The following is a 23,279-nucleotide window of genomic DNA, read 5'->3' on the forward strand; positions in this document are numbered from 1 at the left end:
ATTACACCTGTTAAAGTTTTTTAAATGACCGCCAGAACTTCGCTCAGACTAAAGGTTCTGAAAATGACCCTCATAATTTCTGCCTGAAGTGTTTTTTTCCCGTTGTGATAGTTAATTTTATGTGTCAACCTATCCGGGCTGAGATGCCCAGAGAACTGGCACAATACTATTTCTGGATGTATCTGTAAGGGTGTTTCAGTGAGATCCTAGCATTTGAATCAGTAGACTGAGTAAAGGAGAGAGCCCTCACTTGTGCAGCGGGGCATCGTCTAATCCACTGAAGGCATGAAGAGAACAGAAAGGCAGAGAAACTGCAACTGTTCTCCCTGCATGAGCTGTGGCATCCATTTTCTCCCGCTGCAGGACGTAGGCAATCCTGGTTCTCAGACCTTCAGACTTGGACTGGGACTTACACCATTGGCTCCTCTGATTCTCAGGCCTTCAAATTTGCACTGGAACCACACCCAACACCACTGGCTTTCCTAGGCTTCCAGCTGGCAGACAGCAGATCATGGGACAGCCTCCATAATCTAGTGACCGAATTCTTCATAATAAATATCTTTCTCTGTATCTGCATATCTTTTATTGATTCTGTGTCTCTGGCTTTCTCTGCCTAATGTACTCATTCGGTTTAACATGTAGTTGTTTGAGCACCCACAAAATTCTTTCAGAGAGACAAAAGAAATGAAAACAGGCTCCTTAACAGAAGGGATTAGGAGGCAACCTCTAGAACTATATTCTAGTAAATGACGATGTTATTAAATGATGCAGTGAGCATTCCTGGCAATAATAATTGTTCTGCAAGTTTAGAGCTGTAGGAGTTGAGACCTTCATGGGCTGATTGGGAAAGCTTCTTGAGGCAGTAGGATGCCACAGAGTGATTCTTTTTTTTTTTTTTTTTTTCTGAGATGGAATCTCGCTCTGTCGCCCAGGCTGGAGTGTAGTGGCGCAATCTCGGCTCACTGCAAACTCTGCCTCCCAGGTTCACACCATTCTCATTCTCCTGCCTCAGCCTCCCGAGTAGCCGGGACTACAGGCGCCCGCCACCATGCCCAGCTAATTTTTTGTATTTTTAGTAGAGACAGAGTTTCACCGTGTTAGCCAGGATGGTCTCGATCTCCTGACCTCGTGATCTGCCCGCCTCGGCTTCCCAAAGTGCTGGGATTACAGGCGTGAGCCACCGCGCCCGGCCCCATAGAGTGTTTTTTCTCCTCTTCTAATCAGGTCCTCTGTGATCTTGTCACATAGCTTTCATTAAGTACTTAACAACTGGTAAACTGTCCAATGAAATATTTTTTAAAATTTCCCTAGGATTGAGATCTGCATTTTAGTTTCTATGTGAGATAAAATTTTATTGCCTGAGTTCAGATCTTAAAAGCTTTAATAAAGTTTGAGTCATTTTAATATCACACAGGAAGGGGAAACAATTTTTTTTCTGTATACTGGGAGCATTACGTATGATGGTTAGGCATCAAGATAGATCAAGGTACTAATCTGACAATGTGTGAGGAATTGGAAGACTCTTCTACTTCTTTAAAATGTCAGAATCTATATATGTACAATTTACTTCAGAAACTAGGATAGATAAGAAATGTGACCAAAATTTGATTCCTCTATGCATACAGATGAGGTAGCCTAAGACATACTAAAATAAGCAGGTCTACTCAGGAGAAAAATCAACCTGCTAATTTCTCAAGCCAGTTGAGATCAGCCCATCCAATCAGAAAATCTCATCCATTCACTCCAAAATGATAGTCAGGGATTATGGTAAGGTTTATTTTTATTTTTATGTTTAGACTCAAATACCATTTCATGGGTCATTTATAAGAGAAATGACAGGATCCTTAATAAAACCTAAGGTTATTTTTTTTCAGACAGGGTCTCAGTTTGTCACCCAGGCTGGAGGACAGTGGTGCAAACATGGCTTATTGCAGCCTCAACTTCCTGAGCTCAAGCCTCCCAAGTAGCTGGGACTACGGGTGTGCACCACCATGTTCAGCTAATTTTTAAAATTTTTTGTAGAGACAGGGCTTCGCCATGCTGTCCAGGCTGGTCTTGAACTCCTGGGCTCAAGCAGCCCTTCCACCTTGGCCTTCCAAAGTGCTGGGATTACAGGCATGTGCCACCATGCTCAGCCCAACCCAAGGCTATCGAAGTAGGTCCAACAGAGAATCTTATATGCCCCTTCTACATGTGATTTGCATCTTTCAGATCTTTCTAAAGATCAAGCCTACTCCGTTCATATCCCCTTGGAGTTTCCCTGGTACAGTTTCCCTTTCCCTTACCCTTAGTTACACCTTTAGCTTCAGGAGAAACTGGTGTCTAAGAGCTTCAGAGGTTGGCTGCTTTAAATTTTAGCAGAATTCCCCAGTATAGTAATAGTGACCATATTTTTGGATTTTCTTATATTGTTCTGATTCCACTTTTTAAATAGTAAAGGTGATTTATTTAAATACTTTAAAAATAGAATAACATCAGCCTTACAGCTCCCTATATCAAGTTTGCAAAAACAGAATTTCCTTTATTTCCTAAAATTCATCTTGATTTCTATCTCATAGCACCCTCCCACTTGGCAAGAAACACCCTCAATCATTTGCCATTTCCCTCCATGGCCCCTGTCCTGAGTTGGGTCACAGTCTTGCCCAGGGCCAGGTTTCAGTGTGAATGGTGTCCCATCTGGTTTTCAGTCCATGCAGGTGGCCATGAAGGTGTCCACAAACCAGAGGAAAAATTCCTGTGGACCCAGTGGTCCTCAGTTGCTGCCAAGCTGTGATTGGGGCAGAAATCATTCTGATTGCTCTCCATTCATCTGAAGAAACACACCTCCCTGTCATGCACAACTGGGTTGTTGCAAGATGGAATAGGGAGGAGCGAAGGGGAGAACTGGCTGCCCAGAAGCCAAGTTCTCTGCCAGAGACCAAACCCCTCTGTTCTGATGGCCTCCATGTTTCTAGGATTATCTGTAGGTTTTTCCCGGAAGAAATCCCTTTCCTTTTATAAGTTTGGCCAAAACACTTTATTTAGACCCAAATCCTCTCTTTACTCCAAGACTTTAGAAAATGAAAGCCAAGAAGTTTTGCAATCTTGTTCAGCTCTCTGCCTTGCCACCTCCCTCTACTGAAGCTGGGAGCACAAACCTGGTTCTCTCTTAGGTGAGGAAAGAGGGAAAGAGAAAAATACAAGGAAAAAGGAAAAAATAGATTTACTGTCTCAAAATATTTACCCCCTTCACCTGTAAATAATTATGTTTCTCCAGTCATAGTAGTAAAGCTTTATTTGTTTATGTCTAGTAATAAAGCTGGAAAGATGGTGAACTCTAGTTCTGATGTTACACGCTACTGGAGAATGATCTCTTCAAATGTTTTCCCAAAATGACCATGCACAGTACCGATTATTTTAGGGATCACTTAGTCTTCCCCTCTTCTCCCTGACAGAACATCAGCCTCTGCAATCCTGCTAATGCACAGGGCCACTCAAACCAGTTATTTACAGTATAAATTGCTTAATGCTTATTTATGCATTTCACAATCATCCTTTAACTGTTAACATCAAATGAGGTAAGTAGAAGTTGCATCATGTCCTGATTTTAAGACTTTTTTTTACACCCCTCTTTCTCCAGTACGCTTTCAGTTAACATTGAGGAAACAAAACTCTCAACTAACCTGTGCAGAAGCCAAATAATGACACTAATATATTTTATATAAAACCCATCACTACACTTATGATAGGCTATTAATAATTAAAAGCAAAATGTGATGTTAAAAGCTCGTTTGAAAATTCCAAGAAGCACAACTAAATATATAGATCATGAAGCAGTGCATATAATCAATACACATAGAGAAACATTTATTCCCATTTGTGTTTATTTTCTGGGCTTGTTTATGATAGAATTATTGGTAGAGAAGAAAGCTAGCTAAATATATTAGAAGCATAAATAACGCAATATTTACGACAATGTTTTTTTTTCTCATAGTTTTTTTTTTATTATACTTTAGGTTTTAGGGTACATGTGCACAATGTGCAGGTTTGTTACATATGTATCCATGTGCCATGTTGATTTCCTGCACCCATTAACTCGTCATTTAGCATTAGGTATATCTCCTAATGCTGTCCCTCCCCCCTCCCCCAACCCCACAACAGTCCCCGGAGTGTGATGTTCCCCTTCCTGTGTCCATGAGTTCTCATTGTTCAATTCCCACCTATGAGTGAGAACATGCGGTGTTTGGTTTTTTGTCCTTGCGATAGTTTACTGAGAATGATGTTTTCCAGTTTCCATGTCCCTACAAAGGACATGAACTCATCATTTTTTATGGCTGCATAGTATTCCATGGTGTAGATGTGCCACATTTTCTTAATCCAGTCTATCGTTGTTGGACATTTGGGTTGGTTCCAACTCTTTGCTATTGTGAATAGTGCCGCAATAAACATACGTGTGCATGTGTCTTTATAGCAGCATGATTTATAGTCCTTTGGGTATATACCCAGTAATGGGATGGCTGGGTCAAATGGTATTTCTAGTTCTAGATCCCTGAGGAATCGCCACACTGACTTCCACAATGGTTGAACTAGTTTACAGTCCCACCAACAGTGTAAAAGTGTTCCTATTTCTCCACATCCTCTCCAGCACCTGTTGTTTCCTGATTTTTTAATGATGGCCATTCTAACTGGTGTGAGATGGTATCTCACTGTGGTTTTGATTTGCATTTCTCTGATGGCCAGTGATGATGAGCATTTTTTCATGTGTTTTTTGGCTGCATAAATGTCTTCTTTTGAGAAGTGTCTGTTCATGTCCTTTGCCCACTTTTTGATGGGGTTGTTTGTTTTTTTCTTGTAAATTTGTTTGAGTTCATTGTAGATTCTGGACATTAGCCCTTTGTCAGATGAGTAGGTTGCAAAAATTTTCTCCCATTCTGTAGGTTGCCTGTTCACTCTGATGGTAGTTTCTTTTGCTGTGCAGAAGCTCTTTAGTTTAATTGGATCCCATTTGTCAATTTTGGCTTTTGTTGCCATTGCTTTTGGTGTTTTAGGTATGAAGTCCTTGCCCACACCTATGTCCTGAATGGTATTGCCTAGGTTTTCTTGTAGGATTTTAATGGTTTTAGGTCTAACGTTTAAGTCTTTAATCCATCTTGAATTAATTTTTGTATAAGGTGTAAGGAAGGGATCCAGTTTCAGCTTTCTACATATGGCTAGCCAGTTTTCCCAGCACCATTTATTAAATAGGGAATCCTTTCCCCATTGCTTGTTTTTGTCAGGTTTGTCAAAGATCAGATAGTTGTAGATATGCGCCATCATTTCTGAGGGCTCTGTTCTGTTCCATTGATCTATGTCTCTGTTGTGGTACCAGTACCATGCTGTTTTGGTTACTGTAGCCTTGTAGTATAGTTTGAAGTCAGGTAGCGTGATGCCTCCAGCTTTGTTCTTTTGGCTTAGGATTGACTTGGCGATGCGGGCTCTTTTTTGGTTCCATATGAACTTTAAAGTAGTTTTTTCCAATTCTGTGAAGAAAGTCATTGGTAGCTTGATGGGGATGGCATTGAATCTATAAATTACCTTGGGCAGTATGGCCATTTTCACGATATTGATTCTTCCAACCCATGAGCATGGAATGTTCTTCCATTTGTTTGTATCCTCTTTTATTTCATTGAGCAGTGGTTTGTAGTTCTCCTTGAAGAGGTCCTTCACATCCCTTGTAAGTTGGATTCCTAGGTATTTTATTCTCTTTGAAGCAATTGTGAATGGGAGTTCACTCATGATTTGGCTCTCTGTTTGTCTGTGATTGGTGTACAAGAATGCTTGTGATTTTTGTACATTGATTTTGTATCCTGAGACTTTGCTGAAGTTGCTAATCAACTTAAGGAGATTTTGGGCTGAGACAATGGGGTTTTCTAGATATACAATCATGTCATCTGCAGACAGGGACAATTTGACTTCCTCTTTTCCTAATTGAATACCCTTTATTTCCTTCTCCTGCCTGATTGCTCTGGCCAGAACTTCCAGCACTATGTTGAATAGGAGTGGTGAGAGAGGGCATCCCTGTCTTGTGCCAGTTTTCCAAGGGAATGCTTCCAGTTTTTGCTCATTCAGTATGATATTGGCTGTGGGTTTGTCATAGATAGCTCTTATTATTTTGAGATACGTCCCATCAATACCTAATTTATTGAGAGTTTTTAGCATGAAGAGTTGTTGAATTTTGTCAAAGGCCTTTTCTGCATCTATTGAGATAATCATGTGGCTTTTGTCTTTGGTTCTCTTTATATGCTGGATTACATTTACTGATTTGCTTATGTTGAACCAGCCTTGCATCCCAGGGATGAAGCCCACTTGATCATGGTGGATAAGCTTTTTGATGTGCTGCTGGATTCGGTTTGCCAGTATTTTATTGAGGATTTTTGCATCAATGTTCATCAAGGATATTGGTCTGAAATTCTCTTTTTTGGTTATGTCTCTGCCAGGCTTTGGTATCAGGACGATGCTGGCTTCATAAAATGTGTTAGGGAGGATTCCCTCTTTTTTTTTCCTAACTAAGATCATTTAAAATGAGTAGGCCGGGTGTGGTGGCTCATGCCTGTACATTTTGGGAGGCTGAGGTGGGCGGATCACTTGAGCCCAGGAGTTTGAGAACAGCCCGGGCAACATGGCGAGACCCTATCTCTACAAAAAATACAAAAATTAGCTGGGCACGGTGGCACATGCCTGTAGTTCCAGCTACTTGGGAGGCTGAGGCAGGAGAAATACCTGAGTCCAGGGAGGTTGAGGCTTCAGTAAGCTGTAACTGGACCACTGCACTCCCACCTGGGTGACAGAATGAGACCCTGTCTCAAAAAAAAATAATAATGACAATAATAAATGAGTAGTGCTTTAGTAGCATCATTTGCTTGCAGTTTATGTGTTAGTTTGATGTATCTATAACTTCAAAAATGTCAGCTCTTTTATTTACTTTTTTATTTGAAGGTAACATATACTACTTTAAGGAAGAGCTTTTATTTCTTCCCGTTTTATTTACTTATTAGTTGCATCACCATGGACTCAGAAATCCTTATTTTATTCTACTTGTTATAATCCATTACTATCATTATTTATTTTGTGGCTTTGATTGCCCCAGATTTAGCCAGTCTTTTGACTGCTGTATCTTTTACATGATCCTCTTATTTACTTATTTGGGATAGAGTCTTGCTCTGTCACCACGGTGGTGCATGCCTGTAGTCCCAGCTACTTGAGAGGCTGAGATAGAAGGATCACTTGACCCTAGGAGATACAGACTCAACCTTTCAGGTGCAGACTCAACCTCCCAGGGTCAAGCGATCCTCCCATCTCAGCCTCTCAAGTAGCTGGGACTACAGGCATGCACCACCATGCCCTGCTAATTTTTGTATTTTTGTATAACATGGGGTTTTACCATGTTGCCCAGGCTGGTCTCGAACTCCTGGGCTCCAGCGATCTACCCATTTTGGCCTCCCAAAGTGCTGGAATTACAGGTGTGGCCACTGCATCTGCTGATCCTCACATGTATCGAGCACTTCCTTACTTTCTGGTACCACAAGAGATTTCAGACTTATTCTGTACTTGCAGCTTATACTTTCTCTCTTCTAGCCCTGGAATGACCCATTTCTCTAAGGAGCCCTGGTCTGTTTTATTTGAGAATGGTAGATGGAGACCAAGATGCATGTGCAGAGGTATCCATTGGTACTGGGAAATCAGTCTCCAGGCTCTTTCAGCAGAGAGCTGAGAAATGTGCACACACACACACACACACACACACACACTTCTTATTTCTATATCTAGTCACCTGAAAATGTATTGAAAACCATAAGTTCATATGGATCCTCTGATCTAACACCACTGAACAGATGCTAGCCTTTTACCTTTCCTTATATCTAACTCCTTTTTCAGATTGTGAGAATCCTGGCTTTCTTCTCCACAATTTATTTACTAGCCATATGTAAGTAAGGTCCTTTGTCCATATTTTGTTCCCCTTTGTTTTCCCTTCATGATTTTCTAAAAAAAAATTATTTTTAATTTTTGTGGGTACATAGTAGGTATATATATTTATTTTGAGGTACATGAAATATTTTGGTACAGGCATGCAATGTGTAATAATGACATCGTGGAGAATAGGGTATCCAGCTCCCCAAGCATTTATTCTACAAACAATCCAAATATATTCTTTTAGTTATCTAAAAGTGGAAAATTAAGTTGACTATAGTCATCCTGTTGTTCTATCAAATAGTAGGTCTAATTAATTCTTTCTATTTTTTTTTTTGTCTCCACCTCCCCCTATCCTCCTACTACCCTTCCCAGCCTCTGGTAACCATCTTTCTACTCTCTATGTCCATGAGTTCAATTGTGTCCATGAGTTTAACTGTTTTGACTTTCAGATCCCACAAATAAGTGAGAACAGGCAATGTTTGTGTTTCTGCGCCTGGCTTGTTTCACTTAACACAGTGATCTCCACTCCCACCATGTTATTGCAAATGACAGGATTCATTCTTTTTATACCTCAATAGTACTCCATTGGGTATATAACACATTTTCTTTATCCGTTCATCTGTTGATGGACACTTAGGTTGTTTCCAAATCTTGGTTTATGAATAGTGCTGCAATAAACGTGGTAGGGCAGGTATCTCTTCAGTATACTGATTTCCCTTGTTTTGGCTGTGAGATCGCTGGATCATGTGGTAGCTCTATTTTTACTTTTTTGAAGAACTTGTAAACTGTTCTCCACGGTAGTTGTACTAATTTACATTCCCACCAACAGTGTACGAGGGTTCCCTTTTCTCCACTTCCTCACCAGCATTTGTTATTGCTTGTCTTTTGGATGAAAGCCATTTTAACTGGGGTGGGATAATATCTCATTGTAATTTTGATTTGCATTTCACCAATGATCAGTGATGTTGAGCACCTTTTCATAGGCTTGTTTGTCATTTGTATGTCTTCTTTTAAGAACTATCTATTCAAATCTTTTGCCCATTTTTTAATGCGGTGATTAGTTTTTTTCCTAGAGTTGTTTGAGCTCCTTAAATACTCTGATTATTAATCCCTTGTCAGATGGGTAATTTATAAATATTTTCTCCCATTCTGCGGGTTGTCTCTTCACTTTATTGATTGTTTCCTTTGCTGTGCAGAAGCTGTTTAACTTGATCTGATCCCATTTGTCTATTTTTGCTTTGGTGCCTGTGCTTGTGGGGTATATTACTCAGGAAATTTTTGCCAAGACCAACATCCTGGAGATTTTCCCCAGTGTTTTCTTGCAGTAGTTTCATAGTTTTGAGGTCTTAGATTTAAGTGTCCTTAATGATTTTTAAGAGCTCCTTTTCATTAGGGCCATTGGTCCTTTGTTGCTCAAAGTGTTTCAACCATATATTTTTTCTTTTACTTTTTTATTTTTGCTTTACAGTATTTACAATTTTTTTCTCTTTTTTGGAGTTAGTGTCTTATATGTGGTGATGGTATCATGGATGTATGCATATGTCCAAGCTCATTAAAATGTATACATTAAGCCAGGTGCGGTGGTTCACACCTGTAAATCCCAGCACTTTGGGAGGCCGATGTGGGTAGATCACAAGGTCACAAGTTCGAGACCAGCCTGACCAACATGGTGAAGCTGCATCTCTACTAAAAATGTAAAATATTAGCCGGGCGTGGTGGTACGCGCCTGTAATCCCAGCTAGTCAGGAGGCTGAGGCAGGAGAATCACTTGAACCCAGGAGGTGGAGGTTGCAGTGAGCCGAGATCACACCACTGTACTCCAGCCTGTTCAACAGAGTAAGACTCCATCTCAAAAAAAAAGTATACATTAGATATGTATATTTTTGTATATCAACTATAAATTGATAAATATTAATGAAGCTTACATTTTTCTTAATTTCATTGAGAAATCTATCAAGTTTATTAACTAGAATTTATTTTTAAAAAAATAACATAAAATGATGGCAATAGACAATTACCACCTGGCAAACATCACAGCAGTAATTTACTTTAGTCAAGAATCATCAATGGATGCGAAGCTTAGTGGGTCAAAGTGTGATGAAAAACAGGATAATTATATAATATTAAAGTATTGCCCCCACAAGATACTTATTTATTACAAAGGAAAATAGCAAATTTACAGAGGAGAAACTTGACAGGTACTACTTTAACCAAGTGATTAAAGTTAATACAGTAATGGGACAGACCAATGTCAAATCCCTCCTAATGTGATACACTGAGAAGTACACCACATTACTTTTGTAGTATTCTTGAACAAATGCAAAACTTGAATTTAATTAAAGAAGACCTCGGATGAATTTCAGTTGAGAGACTCTTCAAAAGTCTGAAGTTGATGTAAGACAAAGAAAAACTGAGGAACCGTACCAGGAGAAAGGAGACTAAGATACATGGGAATTTTTGGGAAGCTGATCCTGAGTTAAGGGTACTGATCATATATTATTTTCCTGGATCCCAAATAGCAAACAGCATGGAAGCAAGCACTAAGTAAAATGATTATTTAGTAAATACTTATTGGTTGATTAATTATTAAAGAATCTAGATGTGTAGAGTCTCCTGACTTCATCAGCTCACCTCTTCCTTAGTAGGAATATTTGTTCCAAACCACCTACAGAATATAGGTGTGCAGTTAGGTATGCCAGAGGAGTTTTGTCCTTCATCAGACAATTTATAGCACACAGGCGAAAAAAACTGAATAGCTTTGAAGGTGCTAGACTCTGCCAAGTGAAGATGTTTCATGATCTCAGCCATCACTCCAATTTATTTGTTCTTGACCCTGAAGAACTAAAGAGCAAGGCCTCCTTGCAGACATGTCTTCAGTCAAATCTTCAGAGAGTCTATACAAAGAGTGGGTCTCCTATTTACTTCTCCATTTGGGAAATGTCACTGAAAATATCATAAATTAAACTTCCCACTGTATTTTGTCTATTTTCAAAAATACACCTGTAGACTTTCAGCTTCTGAGAATGGGAAGCTCACATAAAAAAAAAAAAAAGAAAGAAAAAAAATAGCCAGGATTTTTGTAAAAAATTGATAAATAATACAAATTTACACATCCATGAGGCCTAGAAAATCCAAGAAGGATATATGAAATCCAAAAATGATATATAAAAATCTATACCAAGATACATCACACCAAGGCTACAGAATGTCAAAGTAAAAGAGAGAAATCTGAAAAATATCTAGATAAAAACCACTGTTCTCCAGAAATGCTTCAATGGCAGGCAGCTTAGATAAGTTAGTTTCCAGAGCATGAGCCAATCTATTTTATTTTGCAAATTAATCTCTCAAATTAATACACTTTTGGTTTTCTTTAATAATTACAAGAAACTGATATCAAGTGTTAATTAATATATAGATGCAGTAAAACGCTTCAGCAAACAATAAAATTTTGTTTTAGTTTTATTTTCCAGAGAAGTTAGATTTTGAGGGTATCCATTACTTAATAGACCAAACCACGAGAAAGAAGGCACAGAAAAATAAAATGTAAACTTTGATTGACTCCACTTTTATGTAGAAAACATGATTGATTTTCTCCAGATTATTTTTTCCATTTTTCAGAGTGTGTAGTTAATTACTCGTCAGATTTAGTTTCTGAAAGATTCTGAAAATTCCTTTAATCTTTTAAAAGCTAAAGGTTGACTCTCATTTACAAGAATGAGGAAGTCTTGCAGGTTTAGGTGACATGAGCTTGTGGGAATAACACTAGGAGTATCCAATGTTATCCAAGAAACATGGAGGATCCAAGAAATGTGGATTTCATTCTCAATTCTAGATTCAACTAGCTATGAAACTTGTAGAAGCCACTCTACCTTAGGAGCCACAGTTATTTCATATCCTAGAATTCTATGCCCCAGGCCACACTGACCTTGGAATAAATCTAGATCTCAATAATGGACATGCACAGTAGTTCCCTGGCTCCAATCCTTACCCACTAGTGCAGAATGTTAAATCTTTGAATTATTCCTAGGAATACCAAGAGGCAATCCCTATGTGCTCATGAATGTACTGATTTTAATTCCCTTTTATTTACACCTTCTGCCTTCTTCCCTATTTTTAGACTCTCTTTAGGGGTCTGTAGCTGAAGCCTCCAAAACAAAACTTAAATATCTTCCCCTTGACTTCAATGCTATAGTTCAGGGGCTGGTTTGGACATTAGGTGACATCTCTGGAGACCTCAGGGCACCAAAGTAGGTGTAGCTCCCTCTTTGGGTTCCCCTATGCCACCTAGTCCCAGAGCAGTGCTGCCTTGAGCTCCCTATGCTCAGAGAGAGAACAGTTGCACTGCTCTTTAAGAGTTTGTTTCCCATAGCCTCCACATTCGTAAGAGTGCCGCTTCAAGTCTGGGAGGGTAAAAAAAAAGAAAGGAAGGAAAGAGAAGGCCTCTATTAACAAATAGTTGTGAAGCAACCCGAGACAGACACTTCTTATGAACCTTCTTTTTATGGCGACCCATGCTACTTAGCCTACTAATATGCCTTAAGGGGTTAAGAGAGTTCCTACTCAAAGAAATGACTACGTAACTTACCCAGAGATCATCCTGTTTGAACATTTCCATAAAATCATAGTGTGTAGTGTTCCAGGACCAGGTCCAACCTTACTGTTTTGGATTTAAGGGGTCTAGGAAATGCACCAAACAAAATGATTCCCTGAAGTCTCCCCATTCAAGATTTAGTCTTTCAAATTTTGTGTATATTCCAGTCTTTGGTAAAAGTGCTAAGAATCCTTAGCCTCATCTGGAAAGAATTCTTATCTGTTAGTTGGCTGTTGAAAAGACAATGCAGAAATGGGTTGCAGTTTGGAGCATCAGAAAGAAAAACAAGTAGAGGGCAAAAGTGTGTCATTTTTTTCATCCCTCTCATTATGTAACTTTTTTCTTTTGACATGGAGTCTTGCTCTGTCACCCAGGCTGGAGTGGAGTGCAGTGGTACAATCTTGGCTCACTGCAACCTCCATCTCCCAGGTTCAAGCGATTCTCCTCCCTCAGCCTCCTGAGTAGCTGGGATTACAGGCATGTGCCACCACGCTCGCCTAATTTTTTGTATTTTTGGTAGAGACAGAGTTTCACCGTGTTGGCCAGGATGGTCTCGAACTCCTGATCTTGTGATCCACCTGCCTTGGCCTCCCAAAGTGCTGGGATTACAGGCATGAGCCACCGCGCCCGGCCTCATTATGTAACTTTTTAATTCATACTTTCTTTATCATTTCAATAATATTAATTTGGGCTGCTAGGGGTTGAATTACATCCCTCCAAAAGATATGTTGATGTCCTAACCTTCAGTACCTCAGAACGTGGCTGTATTTGGACACAGGACCATAGCAGATGTAACTAGTTAATATGATGCCATACTTGGGCAGGGGGGAGGGGGGGCTTAACCCAATATGACTGATGTCCCTATAAGAAGACAGCCATGTGAAAACACAGAGACACAGGGAGCGTGCCAAGTGAAGATGGAGGATTGGAGTGATGCATCTAATGAGCCAAGAAATGCCAAAGATTGCCAGAAAACCTCCAGAAGCTAGGAAGAGGCACGAAGGATTCCCTGCAGGTCTCAGAGGGAGCATGTCTCTGCCGACACCTGGATTTCAGACTTCTATCCTCTAAACTATGGATAAAAAAATTTTATTTTATTTTAATTTTTTTTTAAAGCACCCACTTTGCGGTACAAGTACTTTGTAACAGCAGCCATAGGAAGCTAATACAAGGGCCTATTATGTGTCAGATCTCATTCCAGTAGCTTTGGATAAGGGTCAAATAAGATGTGGTCTCATTCCCAGGAAAATGCCAGATAGGATTTTTATTTCAACATTTGGTTAAGAGATCTGCAGTGTTAAAAGGGCTTTTAAAACCTCAATATACATAACCCTAAGATAAATGAAAGAATTGAGCTGAAAAAAGTGGATCTTTGATAGAGTGATATAGGTAAGACACTCCCTATCTTCTTCCTCTAGAAGTCTTGAGATGACAGCTTTGGAGATTGAAAAAATAGCTTGTGTTAATAATAAAAAGGAAGCAGCAATCACTGCTTGAGTTCACCAAGTTCACCAGTCAGCATGAGTTCACCAAGAACTGGACCTGTCAAGGTCAGCTCATCAACTTTGACAGGGAAGTCAGATTGGCAGAAGAAAAGGTAGTAAAGTGTGGTGAGATTTTACTGAGACACCTGATAAATTTCCTTATGATGTCCTTGTGAACAGGATGGAGTGGTTGAGTTGGAAATTAGTAATCAGTTGTACCTCGACTGATGATTAATTAATGGGGCTATGCCAATCTGGGTTAAGGTTTCCAGTGGAATGTCACAGAGTGTTTGTACAAGTGCTGCCTTATTCAACATTTTTATCAGTGACTTGGAAAAGTCAAGTGTTATCAAATTTGTGTCTGATGGACCAGATAACTCCACCTGTATTTGGATATGTGCATTCTGTTCTGGATGCCCTATTTAGGAAAGGCAGAGGGAAGCGAGATGTTTTGAAGACAGCGACCAAGTTGGTGACCTGAAAGAAAGTGGCAACTATGTAACACAAGAAATTAGTGAGGTATTTGGGAATATTCAGCCTAAACAACAGAAATCCAAGAAAGACATGACAGCCAAGAGATAATGTGCTTTACTTGGATTAAAGGGTGGTGACCAATGGTTCAAATGACAGGAAGGCAATCTCAGCTTGGCATACGAAGAACTTTCAGGATGTGAATTTTTCAAAGAAAAAATTCTAGCAATGAAATTTGAAAATTAGCAAATCTCTATGGATTGATTTATAAATCTAGTAAAAATTCTAGTGAATATTTTTAAGGAATTAAGTTATTCCAACTATAGGAGAATAGAGACCCATAAAAGATAAATCAGTTTTGAAAAAGAAGAGCAAAACGGTTACTCTTGCCTAAACAATGATAAGATGTACCGCAAAGCCGTATTGATAAAACCAGATGGACCTGGTGCAGCCATAGGTAAATAAGTCAATGGAACAGAAGAAAGAGTTTAGTGACAGACAGCATTCCAATCAATTGCAAAATGAATGACTATTTAATGGGTGTTGTCGAGGAAACTGATGCATGAATGATACAGGAAAAACGAGTTGAAAATTTACACAACATACAAAGATGGATTAAAGAACTAAGTGAGAAAGATAAGCTCTAAGGCAAATAGAAGAAAATGTAAAACTACATACCTACAATTTGGGGGGGTGGCAGGACTTTAATAAGACTTCCAAAGCACAAAGCATTGGGGGAAATTATACAAGTGTCTATTTTAAAATTGAGGATTTTGAGTGATAACATATAAAACGTTATCAGATTTCTGACAGATTGGGAAAAGTTATTTGTAATGTCAATGCTATAAGAGGTTAATATCTAGGCAATATGAGGAATACCACAAGTAAATATTTAGGATATACAAGCAAACGCACAAGAAAAAGGTAGGGGGCTGGGCCCGGTGGCTCACGCTTGTAATCCCAGCACTTTGGGAGGCCGAGGTGGGCGGATCACGAGGTCAGGAGATCGAGACCACGGTGAAACCCCGTCTCTACTAAAAATACAAAAAAAATTAGCCGGGCGTGGTGGCGGGCGCCTGTAGTCCCAGCTACTCGGAGAGGCTGAGGCAGGGGAATGGCGTGAACCCGGGAGGCGGAGCTTGCAGTGAGCCGAGATCGCGCCACTGCACTCCAGCCTGGGCGACAGAGCCAGACTCTATCTCAAAAAAAAAGAAAAAGGTAGGAAACCTATTTGGAAAACAGTCCTATCGAAATGGACCCATGAGACTTTGGTTTCCTCATTTATCCATTCAATAAATATTTATTGAGTGCCTATTGTATACCAGCACTCTTCTAGGCCCTGGGGATACAGCAGACAAAATTCTCTGACCTCGTGGAATTGAAATTCCAAAATGTTCTTTCCCACCAATAGGAAAAAGAAATTAGTTTCTACTAAGTGAATTTTCCTTTTAAATTACAATTACATAATTTTAAAGTTGGAAGGATCTTTAAGGTGCCTTTATTTTAAATTCATACTTTTGTATGGTGACAAATGGCAGCTCAAGGGCATAGAGGTTGACACCTCCCCAGCATTTAGACTATAAGCTCAATGGTTAAGTGGATTCAGAATGCCAGAGACTGAATCCCAGCTTTTCTTCTACAACCTATGTTGGCAACATCTCTGAGCTTCAGTTTCTTCATCAGTTTAATGGCACCAATGATAAGACTTCACATAAAATTGGTATAAATATTAAATATGGTATTTTGAAACAGAACAGCATCTGACACTTGGTAAAAACTCAATGTTAGCCATTTTTATTTCTATACTTTGATTATGAAATGATTCTACAATTATTTTCCTGTACACCATATTTCAAAAGTGATTAACCTCTCTGGGTTACCAATCAAGTAACTAATTTTTTAAAGTAATAATCAAAAAAGGAAGTTATATACTCTTTATTATATTATACCCTATAGGTTTATGAAATGTGTCTCATGGATTAACCATTTACCCTCATGTGTGAAATCTCAACTCAGGATGTTAGGGCTGGAAGGGATGTGACAGACGATCTTGCCAAACCTGGCCCTTCTTCTACAAGGAGGTCTTCAGAGATCTGGAGGAGGAAAGTGCCTTGCCCTGAGTTCACTGAGCCGGAACAATAGGACTTCTTCTGTAGTTGTGAAACTTGTCAATTGTGTAAGTCAGGTTAATGTCTTCTGGCTGGCTTTTTAAAAGGGTGTGAAGTAAGAACATGAATAATTGTCACTTAATTAGAGACCTAGACTCAGAGGAATTATAGTTACTCCATGTATGAAAAATTGCAAGACTGTTGACTGTCATTCTTTGGTTTAGTGGGTGGAGCTAGCTGTCCTCATTAGAATAAAGATTGTTTATTCAACCCAAGTATAAATGGAAAAAAAAAGATGTGCCCTCTGTCACTGAGGATTGACTGGAGAGCTCAAGTGCAGCAAAGAGAAGTGTCAGAGCATGAGCGCCAAGTCCAGAACCATAGGGATTATTGGAGCTCCTTTCTCAAAGGGACAGGTAAGGAAAAAAGTCTTTCTTTGAATTCCTGGAATTTAGTTGAAAATTTTGGACTTCAAAATTTGTAAGGTGTTATTGTCTAGTTAGTTCAGTTTTCTGATACAATCTGGCCTGGAAATGCATATTTTAAAGTCCTCTCACCATTTTCCAACATTGTATAATTATAGTCACATACCCACTTACTCTTGTGGCTCCTGATCTCAGCCAAAGCTAAATTCATTTGAACCTACAGAATGTTTTCTCATATTTTTAAGGAGAAAATATTTTTCTTTGAATTGAAATGGACTCTTTCTGCATTGTAGCTACTCATTTAGGTTTAGTTGCTCTTGTTGTTTTTGATGTTACTGTGTGTATGTAGAGGAAGAGAGAATTTTAAGAAATACATTTGTTTAGTTATGTAATTAATGCCTAGAAAAATTTAATAGTTTGGTGGTAACCTTCAGACTTCTTATAATTTGGATAACCTAAATATTATTGTTTCATGCAACTTGGTGAATAATTCATGTTATGTTAGAGTTTTAATGATTCTATGAAACTGTTCATTCATGGACTAGGTAGAATCCTTTATGTGCCTCACTTGGATGGGGAAAAAAGAACAAAAAAAGAAAGAAAATCCTACTGCAGGTTGGCAACTCTAAAAGGATTTTAATGGATTTCTGAAACTCCCAGACTTCCTTAGAGCCACCAGCTGGGAATCCACACATGCCAGCAACATTTGAATACCCTTTTTTTTCTGCCTGGGCACACTTATTCTAGTAAAGAGAATGTGATGACAGAACACCATAGACTTCAACATGCATCTGTGCTTAAAGTGGATAAAAAACAAAGAACAAAATCAAACAAGACAACGTGTGAGTTGAAACTACTAAAGCTGATTTTCTCCAGGTTTCTCAGGATCTGGGAAGCGTTTTGCTTCCTCTTAATTTGGAACCCTTGCTGTGTACTCTGACTTTTTACTGCAAAACAAATTGAGAGAGGCCAGAGGTTAGTGGCCCAAACTGCATTTGGACTGTCAGTAAATACTACTTTGCTTCCCCTGGAAATCCTCCAAAAGTCTCTCCCAAACACAGGGACATTTTGCTGACACAGAAGTGTTCCTTTTAAAATCCACACTGTTTTCACCCACTCTTGAACAGGTTGTAATAAATATATAATTTACAAAACTGACAAAAGGGAAGCAAGTCTCCTCCTTCTACCACCATCCTCCCATTAAAACCTGGTCATGAGAATGGAGTTCATTGTCTCATGATTGTAAGGACTAAGAGAGAGAGATTTTTTACACTAAGTCATAGAGTAGAGAGGATAAAATGGCCAACATATAAGTATTTGTCCTCACCTAAAGGAGGTACAAGCTTGACAAATAGGCAAAAGGAAAGGATTAGAGGGCAGATGACTAAAATGTTGAGTCTGAGAAAGGGCTTCATCCCTGTCTCACCTCCTTGAAAGGCTTGCAAGGCAGCGAACAAACAATAAGGTAGGTATTATTTTTACCTTACAGTTGGGTTAAAAAAAGGCTCAGAGAGGTTTGGTAATGTGCTCAACGTCACACAGCCTTGACTGCATAATTCCAGACAAGATAATCTGATTCCAATGCCTATGTCCTTGATTTGCATTGATGTCTCTTCAGACTATTCAACTCCAAAGGCGACCTTATACTTGTGGCCATTTAGGGATTGGGCCCAGCTTAGAAATTCGGCGGAGCTGACAAAGCAATTTCCAAAGTGGGCAGATAGAGCAAGCAAGAGGAAAGCCCAATCATGAGAAGCCATTTGAATAAAACAAATAAAAAAGAATTCTAGAAAATTTAATGGCTGTGTTATAGCAAATATAGTGTCAACTAAGGGGTCTATGAGCTTTGTTCTGAAGTCTGAAAGGGAGAAGGGTAAAAAAGCCAAGGAGTTTTATCAAACTGAGGATTGAGTATCTACTATACATCAGCTCTACACTACAAAATATAGTGCCCCAAATGTAAAACAAGCTGGACCGAAATCAAACAATGAGAAAAAGACAAAAACAGACACAAAACTAAAGGCAAAACATGAACCAAGCAGCACCCTATTGGGGTTGAAAGAAGGAGAAATTATGTTTACTTGATTGGGGAGAGGGAGATGTGTCAAGCAAAAAGGAAGGAAAGAAGCAACATGTGTCAGGCAGAGGATAGGGCGGGTCCCTTGCTGCCAGGGACAGGAATTTGACATCAAGGATTTGCCTGGCACCCAGGGCAAGTCTTCTGTTCCTTTGAATGGGGAAGAAATATTTGCTAACTTTGATGCCACAGCCCCAATCCTAAAGATAGACACACGTGTCTTTTAACACATTGTCTCATCTGAAAACATGTAATAATCTTCTGCATCTAAAAGCTCTGTTGGAAATTAAAATCAGAAAGATACAGAAAGGAACTGTGCCTTTAGACCTCTAATTGTTCAGGGGGCTGAGGAAGACTTGCCCCTTGGAGGAAGAGTGTTAGTTTCCCTAATGTCAAAACGGCAAGGGTAGAACTTCCCATCTACTGTTAAGCAGGCCAAAACTTGAAATCACTGGGTTGGTCTTTGTAGTTTTCAGCTCCCAGGTGGTGAATTTTTCTGTTGCCTGCTTTCTCCCCAAGAGCTCTAGCTTACTGCTGTGAGTACATGCACGTAGGTCTCTTTCATGTCATACTCTTTCGATGCTTTTGCCCAATTGTTCCCTTGGTTTGCAGAGTTTCTCCATCATGCTGTCTTGTTTTCCTAACTACCTACTCATGTCGCAAGACTCAGCTTAAACAGCATTTATTTCTTGCAGCCTTTACTGACACACCCCGTTCCCGACAGTGTTAAGGGCATCCTGTTTTTGTTACTAAGACATTTTATGTCATCGTTGAAGCAGCTATGTATGTATTGTAATTAGGGTTAAATGCCCATATCTCCTGTCAGCTTATGAGGGACTCAAAGTCAAAAGCCTTTTCATTATTGGATCTTATCTACCAGACTGCTTTTGCACAAACTATGTGTTCACTATGTTGATAACATGGTTTGACGGGAAGAGGGGATGTAGGTTTTGGAGTCCAAAGACCTGAATATGAACATAGGCTCTGCCACTCATTAGCTGTGTGCCAGTCTGAAAACCATATAACCTTTGTGATTCTAGTTCTTTCTATTTGGCATAAGAGTCATTCAGTCTACCTTGTTGTGAAGATTAAAAGAGATGATGTAAATTCCTGGCTTTGTAGGAGCTCAAAAAATGATAGTTACAGTTCAACTGATTAAATAATGAAAAGGGTTCCTGCTGTGAGCATCTTATGGTCATGATAATGTCTGAAGTACTTTATTTTTTAATTGTTCAGCCACGAGGAGGGGTGGAAGAAGGCCCTACAGTATTGAGAAAGGCTGGTCTGCTTGAGAAACTTAAAGAACAAGGTAATTGTTAAGTTGAAAAATGATCAGCCTGATTTCCTCCCCACTCTGAAGGAAGGCGCAGGCCCCTGTGAACCTGGAGTGTGTCTGGAATATTTACACCAGAATTGCGGTACTGGCTATAACCTGAGATACACATCCTACAAAAGGAGCAGGGCACAGGGAGAATGCTCAGTAAGCATTGCTGGATGTACATCCTCACTCAGATATTTTGTCTTTCCAGCCAAACTATGGTATAAGATAAATTGCGTGTGCAAGAATAGGGGTTGGGGTGGATGGTAGGGGAGCCGGGGGAACAGCAAATGGAAGGCAAGGTGCAGCAGGAAGTATGCTACTAGCAAGGGGACACCTATTTGTGAAATAAAATAAAACAGTAATAATGATAATAACAACAGCACCTAGTGTTTGTGCAGTGTGTATATATACATACATATACATAAGCATGCAAATACAAATTTACATCTATTTTTAAAGTATGGGCTCAATTTTCTGTTATCTTTACATTAAAATTCTGATAAGGTGTTGGTCAGGATGTGGAGCAACTAGAACCCTCATATATCTGATGGGAATGCAAATGATATAGCCACTTTGAATGTAGGTGGGCAGTTTCTTAGGTAAACATATATTTACATTTTGACCCAGCAGTTCTACTCCTGGGTGCAGAGAAGTACAACTACAAACATTCAAGTACAAGTCTTTGAGTGCATATGTTTTCACTTCTCTTGGGTAAGAGATTTGTACTTGAATGTTTGGAGGCAGCAATATTTATAATAACCAAAAAATGGAAACAGCAAAATGCCCATCAACTGGTAGATGGTTAAACAAAAGTGTCACATCCATGCAATGAGATACTACTCAACAATAAAAAGGAATGGACTGGCCGGGCACGGTGGCTGAGGCCTGTAATCCTAGCACTTTGGGAAGCCAAGGTGGGCAAACTGAGCTCAGGAGTTCGAGACCAGCCTGGGCAACACAGTGAAACCCCGTCTCTAGTAACAATACAAAAAATTAGCTGGGCATGGTGGCATGCGCCTGTAGTCCCAGCTACTTGGGAGGCTGAGGCAGGAGAATGGCTTGAACCCTGAGGCAGAGCTTGCAGTGAGCTGAGATTGCGTCACTGCACTCCAACCTGGGCGACAGAGCGAGACTTCAAGACTTCATCTCCAAAAAAAAAAAAAAAAAAAAAGGGAATGGACTGCAGACACAGGCAAGAACATGGTAGATCTCAAAAGCAGCATGATAAGACATGAAAGACTACACGTTGCGTGTTTCCACTGATACAACATTCTGGAAAGACAAAAGCAAGAAAGCAGATCAGCAGTTCCTGGGGTTGGGGGCAAGAATTACCTCTAAAGGGGCAGGATGGAATTCGAGGGAGAATGGAAGTGTTTTAAATCTTGATTGTGGTGGTGGTTTCAAGACTAGATTTTTTCACACTCATTGACCTGCACACTTAAAATGAGTGAGTTTTAGTGAACAAGAATTACACTTCGTAAATCTTTAAAAAAAAAAAAAAAAAAAGACAAATACAGACACCCAGTAGAGAACAGAATGCTTGGGTAAGTGTACTTGTCCCTTAACTGACAAGCATAATTTGGTCAAGTGTTGTATCAAGTAAAATTTCTTGGAGGCATTACTAAATCAGATTCACACAGACATGTAACAAATACCATATTTAATGGCCAATTAGTTCAGAACACCAAACTGACGCCATATCACAGTTTTACATGAAACTCTCTACTTTTCAGGCCTAATTCAAGGCCTTTTACGGAGCACACCCAGTCCTTAGGAATTTGGGGTTACCTGCAATTTTTCCTTACTAAAAAGAATAACTAAAAAGCTTTATTTCCTAAGTTTCCAAAGTGTTAGGCTCAGTGCTAAGCACATATTCACATATTCTTATTTATTTATGATAATACCACTATGAGGCAGGTTCAATGGATATTTTGTGTGTCTGTATGTGTGTGTATCTCCAGATGAAAATACACCAGTGCTTTCTAAATTTTCTGAGAATACATATATATATCGATATATATGTATTTAATTATTATCAAAATGAAGCATGCTTACTATAGAAAGGTAAAAAAGCACATAAGCAGAGAGAGACAGAGACAGAGACAATGACATTCCCTATTAAGCCCAAACCAGAAGATTATCACTGCTATATTTTGGTGTCTAGTTTAACTGGATGGATTCAAGAAGTGTTCACTGAGAGCCCGGTATACAGCCGCACCAGTGTGTGGTACTGGTTACATGATGTCAAGCAAAAGCAGACATGGGTCTACCTTCCCGAGATTTACAGACCTTTCAGGTTTTTCCTTTGCTTATACTTGTGAATATATGCCTATTTTATACAATTGAGATCATCCTACACAGACTGATTTATAACCTACTTTTTAATTTAGTAACTCAAAACTTTTAATTTTAGAGTGTGATGTGAAGGATTATGGGGACCTGCCCTTTGCTGACATCCCTAATGACAGTCCCTTTCAAATTGTGAAGAATCCAAGGTCTGTGGGAAAAGCAAGCGAGCAGCTGGCTGGCAAGGTGGCAGAAGTCAAGAAGAACGGAAGAATCAGCCTGGTGCTGGGCGGAGACCACAGGTCTTGTAGAACAACTGTGTCTATGGGAATCTGGCACAAAGGAAGTGTAACCAAGGCCATAAGAAGAGAGAAAATATAGAAATATAAACAGAAAAGCATTGACCTATATTTTATATCAAATTTTCTGCCTTTAAAAAAATTTTATAGGTTACTAACTTTATTATAGAAACAGACTTAGCTCAATTTGAAGTCTTCCAATATCTGTATTTTGACCTAGTACAGCAGAAAATGTATGAAAAATGAATGGATTTCATCTAAATATTCATCACAAGCTTACATTTCTAA

At 39.3% G+C, this 23,279-nt stretch overlaps 1 protein-coding gene across 2 annotated transcripts in view; it reads left to right on the plus strand.

The window, feature by feature from the left end:
* ARG1 (arginase 1) overlaps positions 1-23,279 on the plus strand; it is a 283,819-nt gene that overhangs the window by 255,767 nt on the left and 4,773 nt on the right. Inside the window, exons 3-5 of one of the 2 annotated variants that reach the window (XM_058435563.1) lie at positions 16,492-16,651; positions 16,808-16,999; positions 22,820-22,994. In XM_058435563.1, the coding sequence (XP_058291546.1) occupies positions 16,879-16,999; positions 22,820-22,994 (296 nt within the window). In that variant the 5' untranslated portion in view covers positions 16,492-16,651; positions 16,808-16,878. Of the gene's footprint in view, positions 1-16,491; positions 16,652-16,807; positions 17,000-20,321; positions 20,395-22,819; positions 22,995-23,279 lie in introns of those variants that run through there. The other variant, XM_032159079.2, reaches the window with a different exon arrangement.

This window comes from Hylobates moloch, unplaced genomic scaffold, assembly GCF_009828535.3.
Source record: "Hylobates moloch isolate HMO894 unplaced genomic scaffold, HMol_V3 SCAFFOLD_2, whole genome shotgun sequence".
In the NCBI taxonomy this organism is placed as follows: domain Eukaryota; kingdom Metazoa; phylum Chordata; class Mammalia; order Primates; family Hylobatidae; genus Hylobates; species Hylobates moloch.